The sequence below is a fragment of the Heterodontus francisci genome, chromosome 8 (genome assembly GCF_036365525.1).
Source record: "Heterodontus francisci isolate sHetFra1 chromosome 8, sHetFra1.hap1, whole genome shotgun sequence".
Lineage (NCBI taxonomy): Eukaryota > Metazoa > Chordata > Chondrichthyes > Heterodontiformes > Heterodontidae > Heterodontus > Heterodontus francisci.
The window spans coordinates 116,003,456-116,019,708 of NC_090378.1; the positions used below are offsets into that span (position 1 = coordinate 116,003,456).

The window sequence follows — 16,253 nt, forward strand, 5'->3', positions numbered from 1 at the left end:
AACCACCTGTCAGTAAATAGATTAGTGAATAAATGTCTTTCCCTCCCTTAAATCCTGCTAATAAATGACAACAACAACATGGTTATTAGAGTTAAATCAAAGGTTTATTCAACATACTCTTAAACTCAGGAAGGGTTTAACTTCGCCAAGCATACTTACAAACATTCAGGGAAAGGTTAAATGCGTAAAACAGGCAAGGACATTTACTAAATAGAACTGTAAATTAACATGGATTTCAGTTAAAACTCATGTCCGTTTAAATTATCAAAAAGAGTCCAAAAATTGGAGATCACCGATTAGAAATGCCAAAAAGGGAAGGAGCTGTTAGAAATAAATTTTCTCTTAAAAATTTCTTCTTCTTTGCATTCTCAGATATAAATGGAGGTAGCTTAATTTTGCTGGTGACCTTTCTTTCTTAGATGGCGAGGAAGCTAGCAGAAGGCAGATTTTCTTCTATTTTCTGTTGCAGATTGTGCCTTTAATTTTCTTTCCTGTTTGCAGTCTGTGTCCTATTAATTTTATGGCTTTTTGCAGACGGTGTCTTAGAGAGAGAGATGTGCATCTTCAGATGGGTTAATCTGAACCAAAAGTAGCTGTGGATTGAAAACAGGCTGTAACCTCAAACTGTTACAGCTTCAATTCCAGGCAGGTTGGATAGGAGGTTCATGGATCCTAAAACTGGACCCTGTTCAAGTTTCTGTCCCATGAACTCTCTCCTCGATTTTAACAAGTGGAATCCAGCTCAAACTTAACATGCTGTACAAAATGGTGGTTGACATTAATACTCAAATGCACAAAACATAATTTATAAGGGGGTTCTCATCTATTCGTGACAGTATGTGTGTGTGCATGAGGGCTGGGGAAATAAGGAGCTTTTCATATATATATACACTGATCTCAGTATTGGTTAAGACTTAGTTCATTAATAAATAGTTGATTTTGTTGTTGATTAAAGAAATTCAGTTGATGTGCTTTATTCTGGGGGTGAATAGAGCATGGAATTGGCTGGTTTTCGGTAGCTAGGAAAATTTATTGACATGCTGTGACCCGTGGAGAAGAGGGACTGAATTAACAAAGCACCCCTCCCACCTCGGTCAAAACAATGTACACATCAATGTAGAGCAGCACAATTGTATTAGCTAGCTAGCAAGCAAAATAGTATGCAATGCCAATGCGAATTACATTTGTTGACACGGGGTGGTAGATGGGCTTTATCGGATGACCTCTGTGGATTCACACTGTGTCAGGAGTGCAAATTCATCCAATAAGCTACGAAACTCAAGGAGAGGATTGTTAATGTGGTTACTGAGGTGAGGCAGTAGAAAAATCAGCAATAGGAAGATGGACCGTTTCTCACACTGCTGTTGTCACAAGACAATTTAACCTGTGATGGTCAATGTTTGTGCAACTTCTGCACCTTTTTTTTATTCGTTCATGGGATATGGGTGTCTCTGACAAGGCCAACATTTATTGCCCAGCCCTAATTGCCCTTGAGAAGGTGGTGGTGAGCTGCCTTCTTGAACGGATGCAGTCCATGTGGGGTAGGTACACCCACAGTGCTGTTAGGAAGTTAGTTCCAGGATTTTGACCCAGCGACAGTGAAGCAATGGTGATATAGTTCCAAGTCAGGATGGTGTGTGGCTTGGAGGGGAATTAGCAGGTGGTGGTGTTCCCATACATCTACTGCTCTTGTCCTTCCAGGTGGTAGAGGTCGTAGGTTTGGAAGGTGCTGTCTAAGGAGCCTTGGTGCATTGCTGCAGTGCATCTGATAGCTGGTACACACTGCTGCCACTGTGCGTCGGTGGTAAAGGGAGTGAATGTTTGTGAATGGGGTGTCAATCAAACAGGCTGATTTGTGCTGGATGTTGTTGAGCTTCTTGAGTGCTGTTGGAGCTGCACCCATCGAGGCAAGTGGAGAGTATTCCATCACACTTGTGACTTGTGCCTTGTTGATGGTGGACAGGCTCTGTGGAGTCAGGTGATGAGTAACTCGCCTCAGGATTCCTAGTCTCTGATCTGCTCTTGTAGCCACGGTATTGATATGGCTACTCCAGATCAGTTTCTGGTCAATGGTAATCCCCACGATGTAGGTAGTGGGGGATTAGTGATCGTAATGCCATTGAATGTCAAGGGGAGATGGTCAGATTCTCTCTTGTTGGAGATGGTCATTGCCTGGCACTTGTGTGATACAAATGTTACTTGCCACTGATCAGCCCAAGCCTGGATATTGTCCATGTTTTGCTGCATTTCTACACGGACTGCTTCAGTATCCGAGGAATCGCGAATGGTGCTGAACATTGTACAGTCATCAGCGAACATCCCCATTTCTGACCTTATGATTGAAGGAAGGTCATTGATGCAGAAGCTGAAGATGGTTGGGTTTAGGACACTACCCTGAGGAACTCCTGCAGTGATGTCCTGGAGCAGAGATGATTGACCTCCAACAACCACAACCATCGTCCTTTACACTAGGTACGACTCCAACCAGCGGAAAGATTTCCCCTTGATTCCCATTGAGTTCAGTTTTGCTAGGGATACTCGGTCAAATGCTGCCTTGATGTCAAGCAAAGTCACTCTCATCTCACCTCTTGAGTTCAGCTCTTTTGTTTATGTTTGAACCAAGGCAGTAAATGAGGTCAGAAGCTGAGTGGCCCTGGCAGAACCCAAACTGAGTGTCACTGAGCAGGTTATTTCTGAGCAAGTGACGCTTGATAGCACAGTCGATGACACCTTCCATCACTTTACTGATGATTGAGAGTAGACTGATGGGGTGGTAATTGGCCGGGTTGGATTTGTCCTGCTTTTTGTGTACAGGACATACCTGTGCAATTCTCCACATTGCCGGGTAGATGCCAGTGTTGTAGCTGTACAGGAACAGCTTGGCTAGGGGCGCGGCAAGTTCTGGAGCACAGGTCTTCAGTACTATTGCCGGAATGTTGTCAGGGTCCATAGCCTTTGCGGTATCCAGTGCCTTCAGTCATTTCATGTGACGATAGTATGGGAAAAAGGCAGTGAAGTAGAAGATCAGCCATGATCATACTGAATGGCGGGGCAGGCTTGATGGCCTAATCCTGCTCCTATGTTGCTATATTCCTATTTCTTGAAAGCAAGTGGAGTGAATCAAATTGGCTGAAGACTGGCATCTGTGATGCTGGGGTCTTCAGGAGGAGGCCAAGATGGATCATCAATTAGGCACTTCTGGCTGAAGATTGTTGCAAATGCTTCAGCCTTATCTTTTGCACTGATGCGCTGGGCTCCCCCATCATTGAGGATGGGGACATTTGTGCAGCCACCTCCTCCTGTCAGTTGTTTACTTGTCCACCACCATTCATGACTGGATGCACTCTTCATTGAACCTGGGTAATGGTAGATGGGGGACATGCCGGGCCATGAGGTTGAATAAAGTTCTGCTGCTCCTGATGGCCCACTGCGACTCATGGATGCCCAGTTTTGCATTAATAGATCTGTTCTAAATTTATCTAATTTAGCACGGTGGTTGTGACACATAACATGATGGAGTGTATCCTCAATATGAAGAAGAGACTTTGTCTCCACAAAGACTGTGCGGTGGTCACACCTGTTTGTAATATGTGTCTGACGAAAGGGCAGCCAACAAAAGGGGAGAATTTTATAGGACGAAGCAGATAGTACTTCAGAAGAGTCATGTAAAATAGAAAAACAGAGTGGTACAGAAAGGGACAGAGAGATTAACAGTAAGTGGCCAAGACTAGTTTATTCATCCTGATAGACTGTTAAACTAGGTCCTGGATTCTAAAATACAGAAATAACAGAAAATCTCATGGACAAAACGTCATTTGCTCACCAAGCCAAGTGACAAAATTAGATAAACAAAATTACACATAAAGAGCCCCCTTTAGTTCCTCCAATAAAGCGATTCTCTTCAATTCACTTATGTCTATATCTCAGTCTATCACTGTCGATTGAAATTCAGCTCTAACAAGATACTTCACAAAAAGCTTTTCTACCAAAGGTTGAGCGGTTGTTACTGCATGTATTATTCAGTTACAAAATGTTTAGTCAATATCTGTAAGATTGTACTCCAGACTTACCAATTTATATCCAAGCCAAATCTACTACCGGTTAGCAATGGTGCACTTTTAACATAATGATAGACAATTTTCAAATTATATTGGCCACTGAGGTTATCTGCCCTCAAACTGGATAGTAAATGATGCACATTGCATTTACTGATCTTGGACATACTTGTAAAACTTGTCCTTTAATCCAATTCACAGCAAAATAATCAGTCAATGGCTGTTTCTAACATGGTCATTGAAACATCATAAATTATTACTATGTCTTACCCAACAGTTTTTAAAATTGCAAATGCAGCATAGATTTTAAGGAATCATAGTTCATCATAGATTAAGGTTCATTAAAGTCATCCATTACACTGTATTTACTACATATTGTGTATGGGTCAGCAGCATCCTGTTTTTAATAATATCACTCAGCCCCATTACACCATAATTATGTAGTCATGAGGAACATACAATGCTGACTTCTGGAGACTCCTTGGATTTTCTTGCCTGTTTTCCCCTCAACACAAGTTCTGAAACAATGCGATTCCAAATGGATAACAGAGGAATTGCGATATTTATATACAAGTAAAGGTCCAGCAACTTTCAACATGTCACTGAGCTTCTGCCCCAAATGAAAGTAATGCATGCCAATACTATGGCACCAGTACTGGGGAAAGTGGTGGCTGTATTGTTGGGACAGTCCACACCTGAACCGTGCTGAGGCCGGTGTTCTAGCAAGCTGCATGACTAGGGAAGTAGAGGGGGTTTTAAACTGAATAGTGGGGGCAAGGGATCAAATTTGGGAAGATATGGTAAATCAAGGAGCAGAAAAAAGGCAAGAGAAAAAGGTATTAATATGGGAAATGATAAACAGACTGTGACAGGAAGGGACAGAGCATAAAATCTAAGAGTAAATCAACAGATAAGGCCAGAGGTTACACGGAGCATTCGAAACAAAACAGATGAACTGAGAGCGCAAATAGAAATAAATAAGCACAATCTGACAGTCATTAGAGAGAAATAGCTGCAGGACAACATAGATTGGGACCTGAATATTGAAGGGTTCATGGCATTTAGGAGCACAGGAAGCTAGGAAAAGGTGGAGGGGTAGCTCTGTTAATTAATGATGGTACTAGCACAATAGAGAGGGATGGCCTAAGTTCAGGAGACCAGGATGTAGAAGCAGTTGGGTAGAGAGGAGAAATCATAAAGGCAAGAAGTCACTTGTGGGAGTGGTGTACAGGCCATCTAACATTAACCACACTGTAGGAAGGGGTATAAGGGAAGAAATAATGGCAGCTTGTCAGAAAGGTACATTGATATTTATGGGGGATTTTAACCTACATATAGACTGGAAAAATCAGATGGGCAGAGGTAGCCTAGATGAGGAGTACACAGAATGTTTTCGGGATAATTTCTTGGAACAATACGTTCTGGAGCCAACCAGAGAGCAGGCTATACTAGACCTGGTACTGTGGAATGAGATAGGATTAATTAATGACCTCATAGTTAAGGCAGCCCTTGATAGCAGCAATCATAATACTGAATTTTACATTCAGTTTGAGGAACAGAAGAGTGGGTCCAAGACGAGTATTTTAAACTTAAATAAGGGCAATTAGGAGGGCAAGAAAGCAGAGCTAGCTAAAGTGAACTGGCAAATCAGATAAAGGGATATATCAATAGAGATGTGGTGGCAGACATTTAAGGGGATATTTCAGAATACATAGAATAGATACACTTCAACGAAAAAGAAAAATTCCAGGGGTGGGACCCGCCATCCGTGGTTAACTAAAACAGTTAAAGATAGTATCAAACTTAAAGAAAACGTCTATAATTGCGCAAAGATGGGAGGCAGGTCAGAAGATTGGACAGAATATAAAAAACAGCAAAGAATGACTAAAAGATTGATAAGGAAGGTAAAATTAGAGTATGAGAGAAAGCTAGCTAGAAATAAAAAGACAGACAGTAAGAGTTTCTGTAGACATTTAAAAAGAAAAGAGTTAACAAAGTGAGTCTGGGGAATTAATAATGAATAGTAAGGAGATGGCAGATGAATTGAACAGATATTTTGCATCAGTCTTCACTACTGAGTATACACGTAACATCCCAGTATTAGCTGTAAGTCAGGAAATGGAAGAAGGGAGGAACTCAAGAAAATTACAATCACCAGGGAAGTGGTACTAAACAAATTGTTGGAGTTGCAGGCTGACAAGTCCCCAGGTCCTAATGGACTTCATCCTAGGGTATTAAAAGAAGTGGCTAGTGAGATAGTTGATGCCTTAGTTTTAATTTTCCAAAATTCCCTAGATTCGGGGAAGGTTCTGTTAGATTGGAAAATAGCGAATGTAACTCCTGTATTCAAAAAGGGAGGGAGACAGAAAGCAGGAAACTACAAGCCAGCTTAACATCTGTCTGAGAGAAAATGTTAGAAGCTATTATTAAAGATGTTATAGCAGGGCATTTAGAAAAATTCAAGGTAATCAGGCAGAGTCAACATGGTATTTTGAAATGAAACCATGTTTAACCAATTCATTGGAGTTCTTTGAGGGAGTTACATGTGCTGTGGATAAAGGGGAACCAGTGGATGTATTGTACTTAGATTTCCAGAAGGCATCTGATAAGGTGCCACATCAAAGGTTACTGAAGAAAATAAAAGCACATGGTGTAGGGGTAACATATTGGCATGGATAGAAGATTGGTTAGCTAACAGGAAACAGAGGGTAGGCATAAATGGTCATTTTCTGGTTGGCAAGATGTTACAAGTGGTGTGCCACGGGGATCTGTGCTCGGGCCTCAACTTTTTACAATTTATATGAATGACTTAGATGAAGGGACCAAAGGTATGGTTGCTAAATTTGCTGATGACACAAAGATAGGTAAGAAAGTAACTTGTGAAGAGGACATAAGGGGGCTACAAGGGGATATAGATAGGCTAAGCGAGTGGCAAATGGAGTATAATGTGGGAAAGTGTGAGAATTGTCCACTTTGGCAGGAAAAATAAAAAAGAAGCATATTATCTAACTGGTGAGAGATTGCAGAGCTCTGAGATGCAGAGGGATCTGGGTGTCCTAGTGCATGAATTGCAAAAGGTACAGGTACAGAACGTAATTAGGAAAGCTAATAGAATGTTATCGTTTATCGTGAGGGGAATTAAATACAAAAGTATGGAGGTTATGCTTCAGCTATACAGGGCATTGGTGAGACTACATCTGGAGTACTGTGTACAGTACTGATCTCCTTATTTAAGGAAGGACGTAAATGCGCTGGACGCAGTACAGAGAAGGTTTCCTGGAGTAATACTTGGAATGGGCGGGCTCTCTTATGAGGAAAGATTGGACAGGCTAGGTTTGTATCAGCTGGAATTTAGAAGAGTAAGACGCAACTTGATTGAAACATATAAGATTCTGAGGGGTCTTGACAGGATGGCTGTGGAAAGGATGTTTCCCTTTGTGGGAGAATCTAGAACTAGGGGTCACTGTTTAAAAATAAGGGGTCTCCTAATTAAGGCAGAGATGAGGAGAATTTTTTTCTCTCAGAGGGTCGTGAGTCTTTGGAATTCTCTTCCTCAAAAGGCAGTGGAAGCAGAGTCTTTGAATATTTTTAAGGCAGAGGTAGATAGATTCTTGATAAGCAAGGGGGTGGAAGGTTATCGGGGGTAGGTGGAAATGTGGAGTAATCAGTTCCTCCATTAGCTTACTGAATGGCAGAGCAGGCTCGTAGAGTCGAGTGGCCTACTCCTGCTCCTAATTCATATGTTTGTATGTCAGATGTAGAAATTGAGATATTCCGTAAGTGACTTTTGCCATTTTAAAATGAGTTTACATTAACACAAGCCTTTCAACTTGTGTTTTAGAATAACCAAGCTGCTAGGTTATTTTAAAATACAAGGTTAAAGACTTGAAGCAGGGGTGTCCAACCTTATTGTGCAGGCGGGAGAGGGGGTGGCAACATTACAATTTTTGTCTTAACATAAGGGGCGGATGAGACAATTTTAGAAAGATGAAGGCATTAAAAATGTATCTTACTATTAATCAAAACAGCAACAAAGGGGCATTTTTGTGAAGAAGCTTTAAATGAGAAAACAAATCTATTGACTTATTTTCTGGTCACTATGTTGAATACTGATTTAGTGAGATACCTGGCATTCTTTTGCTTGCACAAGTCGTCAGTGTTTGCCTGCACACTTGTAGCGATGCGGAACATTGCGGAAAGACGACCATCTGTCAGGAGTGATCTTGATTGCTCTCTCGCCCACCTCACTCTCCCTATGTCTGTCTGTCTCCCTCTATATCTCTCTCTTCCCTCTCTCTCTCTCTCTTGCCCCCGCTCTCTCTGCACCCTCTCTCTCTGCCCCCCCCCCCCACCTGACAATCGGAACCCACCGGAAAACTGCAAACTTGTCCGAGGTTCGGAAACACAGTCTCTGTTCTAACCACCTGTCAGTTGTGAAGCTGACAGCTGTGATTTTTTTTTCAAAAGTCAGGCTGATCTGGAAGAAGAAGCCAATGGGAAATTTCTCATCCCTGAATTTTCCAGTCACAGACTTCAAAATTTTTACCACGGTGCTACGACCAGGTGAGGCAGGGGTCTAGGGAGCCCTCTCAGCCTTTTCCTGGTGTCATGCAGGCCCCCACCTGCCAAGAATGAGGCACATTAATTTTGCCACATGGACACTAAACTTCAAACTGTTGCTGGGAAGAAAAGAGGGCTGGTTACAAGGAATTGCCAGGCCCCTAGGAGGAAAGACATTTTTGCACACTAGCAGACAATGTTGGAACAAATGAACCAGTCCCTTCTCCCAATACACAGAAGAAATATGGTCAGACCAGTTTAGTGACATGACTAACTGGCTGTTGCAGAGTTTTGAACTGAGAGTTTTAAATTGGAGAAACAGTGTGTGAAGACAGAAAGCTCTTGGTTCCTGGACTGAAGCAGACCTCCTCACCTCTTGTCTGTGCCCATCTCTTTCTCACCAGCTTCGAAATCCATTGAAGACATATGAACCCCAAGAGAGAAAAGTCTCCTGCAGTGAACAAGATTTAAGAAGAATACTGGGCCCCAAGGAAAAGCAAGAACTCTACAGTGAGCTCGGAGAACTGTAACAACTCTTCAGATATTGCCTCAAACCTTTCCACATTTTTTTTTCCTGCTCTTTTCTGGCCCCATCTGCATGTGTGTATCAAGTATGCATGCTAGTGTGGGCGCGCCGCGTATCCGTAGGCATTAACCGAATTAGAGTTAAAGTTTAATAAATTTCACCTTTCTTCTTTAAACCTAAGAAAGCCTGTTTGTGCTCATTTTCTTACCTTATATTTGGAAAGCAGTGAACAAGGATTCACCCAGGGGGAGCTCAAAACACAGTGTGTTTAAAAATAAAACCTTGTTATGGTAAGACCAGGTGAAGGCTGAGAGGGACCCCGAGACGCTTTTCTTACCTGGTCGTAACACTGGTTTGTCCATAACAGGGTTTCATTTTTAAAAACACCGGGTGTTTAGCTTCCACTCAGTGAGTCCTTGATCACTGCTCTCTAATTGTAATTGCAAAGAAATCAACCAGACAGGTTTTCTCAGATTTAAACAAGAAATGTGTAAGTTTATTAACCTTCCAACTCTAACTCAGTTAAAGCTACTAAAGCTACAGTGGCGCAGTGGTTAGCACCACAGCCTCACAGCTCCAGCGACCCGGGTTCAGTTCTGGATACTGCCTGCGCGGAGTTTGCAAGTTCTCCCTGTGACCGCCGGGTGCTCTGGTTTCCTCCCACAGCCAAAGACTTGCAGGTTGATAGGTAAATTGGCCATTGTAAACTGCCCCGAGAGTAGGTAGGTGGTAGGAGAATGGTGGGGATGTGGTAGAGAATATGGGGTCAATGTAGGATTAGTATAAATGGGTGGTTGTTGGTCGGCACAGACTCCATGGGCCAAAGGGCCTGTTTCAGTGTTGTATCTCTAAATAAATAAACTTTAAAAATACATGCAACGTGACCATGCTAGCATGCTTACGCAATAAACACACACACAAATAGAGATAGAAGAAGAGAAAAAATTAATGAGAAAAGTTTTAAGTAATTGATGTATTTCAGTTACTGGTTCTGGGTTGGATGTAACTTTGATTGAAGTTAAGTATTGCAGTTCTCATTGGGGCCCACTGCACACTTTCAAACCTGTTTAGCTAGTACCAGAAGGCTGCAGGAGCCTTCTGTCTTGACGTTTGAGTTACTTCCATGGGTCCCTGGAACTTTGCGTGAGAGAGAGAGGGAGTGCTCTCTTCTTGAAGCTCAATTGTAGTCCCTTCCAAAAAATGTTCTGTGAGCACAATTCAATTAACTCCAAGTTGGCCAGCAGGTTAGTCATGTGACTAGCTTTTTTCTTGAGACAGCGTCGGCTGCGAGGTTTGTGAATTCCTCACAGCTTACCAGACACACTCAGTGGGGGGTGGAATGCTGGCTCTTACACATTCAATGACCCTCAATGTCTCTTGATCATCACTATTGACAAAACCCATCTGGCTAATTGGATCACGGACTGCTCCCATTGTCTCTCCACACAACTGTCCTTTAGAATGCAAATGTGCAGCTATGTTTTTAGCCACTGTTCTGTGGTCTTTTTAAACAAGACATTTCAATGTCCAATAAATGTTCAAATAATAATGCTCCATATGATGAAATTAATATGTCTCATTTTGGCAGGTGTGGTTTCCGTCACAATGGACACTGGTGTCCACATAAGGACACGTTGCCAACCCCTGCCCTGGTTCCTGATTAAGAATCTTAGAAGTGGTGACAGCTGTGGCTCTTGCTTCTGAGTCAGAAGCCTCACTCCAAAGACTTGAACCCATAATGCAGTACTGAGGGATACTGCACTACTGGACGTGCCATCTTTCAGAAGGAACATTAAAACAAGGCACTCTCTGCTCTCTCAGGCAGCACTATTTCGAAGAAGGGCAGGAGATTTCTCTACAGAATTCAGTCCAATATTTATCCCTCAACTGATACCAGGACAAACATTACCACATTTACTGCATTTCAAAAGTATTAAATTGGTTGTAAAGCACTTTGGTCCATTCAGGCGGTTTCTAAAACAGGCATGCGATCTGCAGCACGAGCTCCACATTCAAGTGGCAAGTTTGAAAATCTGTCCACATGTCACTGCACAGAAAACCAACTCATCCTCGATATCAATTCGAATGAAAAACCTACATCTAAATGCAACAGTACTGAGGACGACTGCTATAAAATACAAGAAGACATTAATAAACTTGCAGGATGGCCATGGAATCAGCAAATGGACTTCCATATAGATAAGCGTGAAGGGATACATTTTGGTAGTAAGAATACATGGTGCTTACCTGGATTAGCCTCTCTAGCTGGTAAAATTTGCAATGCAGATCCTCAAAGTTATTCTTGTAAAGCTCTCGAAGACCATAATCGTACATGATCTTCACCAAGACACAGAATGCCTGCTCCTCTGGCATCTGTGAAAAGATATTCAATCACATGTCAGGAACCCCTGCATTACCCACAGAACCCTTTCGGCAGTACAGACTGACATGCTTGATAATCACAGCCATGGCTCAGAGGTAGCACTCTCTGCGGAGTCAGAAGGTCGTGGGTTCCAGTTTCACTCTGGATACTTGAGCATAAAATCGAGCTGGAGGCTGAGCTGCAGACACTGGAATGCATCAGGGAGGGGGAAGGTTACTTGGGCATTTTGTTCCAGAAGGCAGTATGAATGAGAGCAAGGGTTGCAAGGTGGATGAGCAAACTGACCATGGTACCGGAAGCCATTCAAGCAGGGGAATAAATAGGAATATAGTGGTAGCAGGAGACAGTACAGTCAGGGGCTAGACACAGTTCTCTGTGGCCAAGTGCAAGTGAAGGCTGCGTTGCTTGCCTGGTGCAAGGATTTGGGTTGTCTGCTTGGGGCTGGAATGGAACTTGCAGTGGGAGTGGGAGAATCCAATTATCGTGGTCCATGTAGGTACTAATGACATAGATAGGACTAGGAAAGAGATTCTGCATAGAGAGTATGAGCAGCTAGGGGCTAAATTAAAAAGCAGAACCTCAAAGGTAATAATCTCTGGATGACTACCGGAGCCACGAGCAAATTGGTGTAAGGTAAATAAGATGAGCTCAAAGATTGGTGTGGGAGAAATGGTTTTCAATTCATGGGGCTCTGGCACTAGTATTGGGGAAAGTGGGAGCTGTACTTCTGGGATGGGCTTCACGTGAGCCCTGCCAGAACCAGTTTTCTGGTGAGTCGCATAACTAGAGCGGTAGGGAGAGCTTTAAACTAAATAGTGGGGGCCGAGGGATTAAGTGAGGGAACATGTGATAATTTAAAGAGAGAGGAGAAGGCAAGAAAGCAATAATGATAATCAGAGTGTGGCAGGAAGGGACAGATTTAAGAGTGCGCCAACACATAAGGCTAGAGGTTGTGAACTAACAGAGTTGCGGGAGGGTTCGGGAGAGGTGAGATTTAGAAATCCAAAGAGAAAGGTCGAAGCACCGGAATAGAATAGCACTGTGGGTAAAGATAAGCAGAATGAGACAGGAAGGGACAGAGAGTTTAACAAAAAATGTACATGAGAGAATAAGGTCATTGCAGGGAACAGAAGTAAAAAATAAATGAAATTACAGATTCTTTATTTGAGGCACAAAGCATCTGCAATAAGATAGATGAACGAGTGGCACTAATAGAGGTAAATGATTTATATCTAATCGCCATTAAAGAGACATTGTTACAAGGTGGTCAAGGTTGGGAAATAAATATTCCAGGGTACACAATATTTCGGAAAGACAAACATAACGGCAAAGGAGGAGGGCTAGCCCATAGTAAAGGATGACATAGAGCATTAGTGAGAAAGGATCTGGCCTTAGAAGATCATCGTAGAATCAGTATGGGTGAAAATAAGGGACAGCAAGAATCAGAAAACACTGGTGGGAGTAGTTTATAGGCCCCCTAACTGTAGTTATACCACTGAACAGAGCATTAAACAAAAAATTATTGGAGCTTGTAAAAGGCAATGTAATAATTGTGGGGGACTTTAATCTTCATATAGACTGGAACAATGAAATTTGCAAGGGTGGTCTACAAGATGAGCTTGTAGAATGTTTCCGGGTCAGATTCTTGGTGCAATGTGTTGTGGAACTGACTAGGGATAAAGCTATCTGAGATCTAGTATTCTGTAATGAGGCAAGGTTAATTAGTATTGTCACAGTAAAAGATTCACTGGGAAACAGTGGTAATAATACCACTGAATTCCATGTTAAGTTTAAAAGTGACATACCCCAATCACAAAAAAGAATCTTAAACTTAAACAGAGAACTGTTAGTATGAGGAGAGAACTGGCTAAGGTAAATTGGGTAAATAGACTAAAAGGTATGGCAGTAAATGAACAGTGGGAAAGCTTTAATGAAACAATTCAAAATGTTCAACAAAAATAAGCTCCATTGAAAAACACCCTACATCCGGTCTGTAGGGGAGCACAGTCAGTATTGGGGATGCCAATCAGTATAGGGGAGCGCCGTCAGTGTAGGGGAGTGCGATAACTATAGGAGAGCATTGTCAGTATAGGTGAGCACAGTCACTATAGGGGAGTATGCTCAGTATAAAGGGAGCCCGGTCGGTATAGGGGAGTGCAGCCTGTATAGGGGAACACAATTGGTATAGAGGATTTCGGTCAGTATAGGGGCCTCGGTCAGTGTAGGGGAACGCTGTAACTATAGGAGAGCGTTGTCAGTATAGGTGAGCGAGGTCACTATAGGGGAGCATGGTCAGTGTAAAGGGAGCGCACTCTGTATTAGGGGAGTGAGGTCAGTATATTGAGTGCGGTCAGAATAGTGGAGTGTGTCCAGTACAGTCAAGCAAGCTCAGCATAACATAGAAGGCCCAGAATAATGGGAGACAGGTATGTGTCTGTTTCTTTTGACAACACTTGCATTGATCTGAGAAAATTATAACTTTTGATTCCAATTTCTTTGACAAGCGTGATGCAGCTGAAACCCTTGATAACTAGTTCTCCCAAGGCCCTTCCTCCCCAGCTGTCTGTTTGAATTTGGGTGCATGAAAGACTACATAGAATTAAGATCAGAAGGGCAAGGGAGATTACAATTAGTATCACAAGTGTCTAGTAATATGCTTCTGACTGCTTGGGTGGCTGGGGATCAGCTTTAATGAGCTGCTGTCAGAATATCTTGGATTTTGTATCATCACAGGACCAGCTGAAATGAATCTGAATGTTATTAACTGAAGCATGTGGGGATAAGGATGAAGAATTAAATCAAATAGTGGCACTCTGCTATCTGACCAGAGTAGAGCAGCTGTCAATAATTGACCCAATTACTTTGCACAAATGCAATTTTGTATCACAGAGTGCAGTAAAGGTGACCCTCAATCCTCTTGTCACTGTATTTCACTTAACACATCGAAGGCCCCAATCAAACAGAAATTCATTCCAAAATGAGTATCTGTTGTGGCTTTGAATACGTGTGGACCAGAAAGAGCATCTGGGTAAAACCTATTACAATGAACCACTTTAAACAAAGGCTTGCATTTCTTGCATTTCTATGACTCCTTTCACAACCTCAGGATGTCTCGAAGTGCTTTACAGCCAATCAAGTATTGTTGAAATGAAGTCACTGTTGTAATGCAGGAAGCGCAAGAGACAATTTGTGCACAGTATTTCCCACAAACAACAATCAGATCATGACATTGTTTTTGTCAGTTTTACTGATGTTGATTGAGGGATAAATATTGGCCAGGACACCGGGGAGAACTCCCCTGCTCTTCCTTGAAATAGTGCCATGGGATCTTTTTACATCCGCCCGAGAGGGCAGACAGGGTCCCACTTTAATGTCTCAGCCGAAAGACATCACCTCTGGCAGTGCAGGCACTTCCTCAGTACTGCGTTGGGAGTGGCAGCCGAGTTAGTATGTAACACACTAACTACAAGCTACTTTCTTCTAGCTTTCTCATCTTCCAATGGCAATACAAAACGCAGTTCCACAAGCACTGGAAGACCTCTGGCACATTCAGCCGGAAATAGTTCTCTACGCGTACGTTGATATTGAACGCCAGCAACCAACTTGACAGACAGCATAAAGTTGAAACTTACAGCCCCTACCTACACTTTCCAATAGGGCTCACAGATACTGATCAGGAGCTAACTCAGCACATCTGATCCAGTCTGGGACTTACTTAATCTACGTATCTCAGTACCACACAGGGGAGTGTATATAGACACCAGACAGTGTACGCATAAACCAGCCAGGGTGCGTACACACCGGCCAGTACAGGTACATGCAGGTAGTGCATGTATACACCGGGCAGTGACCATCCACACTGGATGATGCCCATATACACCAGACGGTGCTGTACAAAATAGTGTGTAGGTCAATACCGGATAGTGCACGCCCACTCTGGACAGCATACATCCATGCTAAGGCAGTGCACGTGCACACCAAGGTAGTGCAAGTATACTCCATACATACCAGGGCACTGTGGCAACCAAATACAAGATTCAACCTGAAAGGATGGTTAAAAATAAAGTGACTGTGATTGTCCAATTCACTTGCTAGTTCTCCAGGTCAGAGAGTGCGACTGGGGATTCCAAAGGCAAGACCACACCGTCAACCACCGTTAGCAGTACTAATACAGAGACACCTACAGTAGCCTCAATTCACAGCATTACCATCTCCACATGGTTGCACTGTCAGTGCTTGCTGGTCAGCTTTCAATGCTCAGAGGCAAAGCTGGAGACACTGGTCAAGGAAGAGGTGAAAATCAACCTCCTATCTTCAGGAAAAGAGTTCTGCTGCATCACAAGGATGTGGACAAAGGCAGACAAGATCTGAATTTGCACCGATTTGCACAGTGACATGGCTGATGTGCAAGGGGTTGCTGCAACTGGGCATGTAAAGCTCTAGAATTAAATTGCACGAGGTACTCGTGTCAGCTGTGTCTCAGTGGGTAGCACTTTCACATCTGAGTCAGAGGTGATGGGTTCCAGTCCCAGACCAGAAACGTGAGCTCATAATCTAGGGTGACACTCCCAGCACAGTATTAAGTGAGCGCTGCACTGTTGGACGTGCCGTCCTTCAGTCAAAACATTAAACAGAAACAATGTCTGCCCTCTCAGGTGGATATAAAAGATCACTTGGCATTTTTCAAAGAACAGCAGGGGAGTTCTCCCTGGTGTCCCAAATAATATTT

General features: G+C 42.8%; 1 protein-coding gene across 1 annotated transcript in view; it reads right to left on the reverse strand.

The window, feature by feature from the left end:
- Nucleotides 1-16,253, reverse strand: part of LOC137373241 (rab GTPase-activating protein 1-like) — a 556,698-nt gene that overhangs the window by 96,386 nt on the left and 444,059 nt on the right. Inside the window, exon 16 of the mRNA XM_068038091.1 lies at nt 11,389-11,514. Coding sequence (XP_067894192.1) covers nt 11,389-11,514 — 126 coding nt within the window. The remainder of the gene's footprint in view (nt 1-11,388; nt 11,515-16,253) is intronic.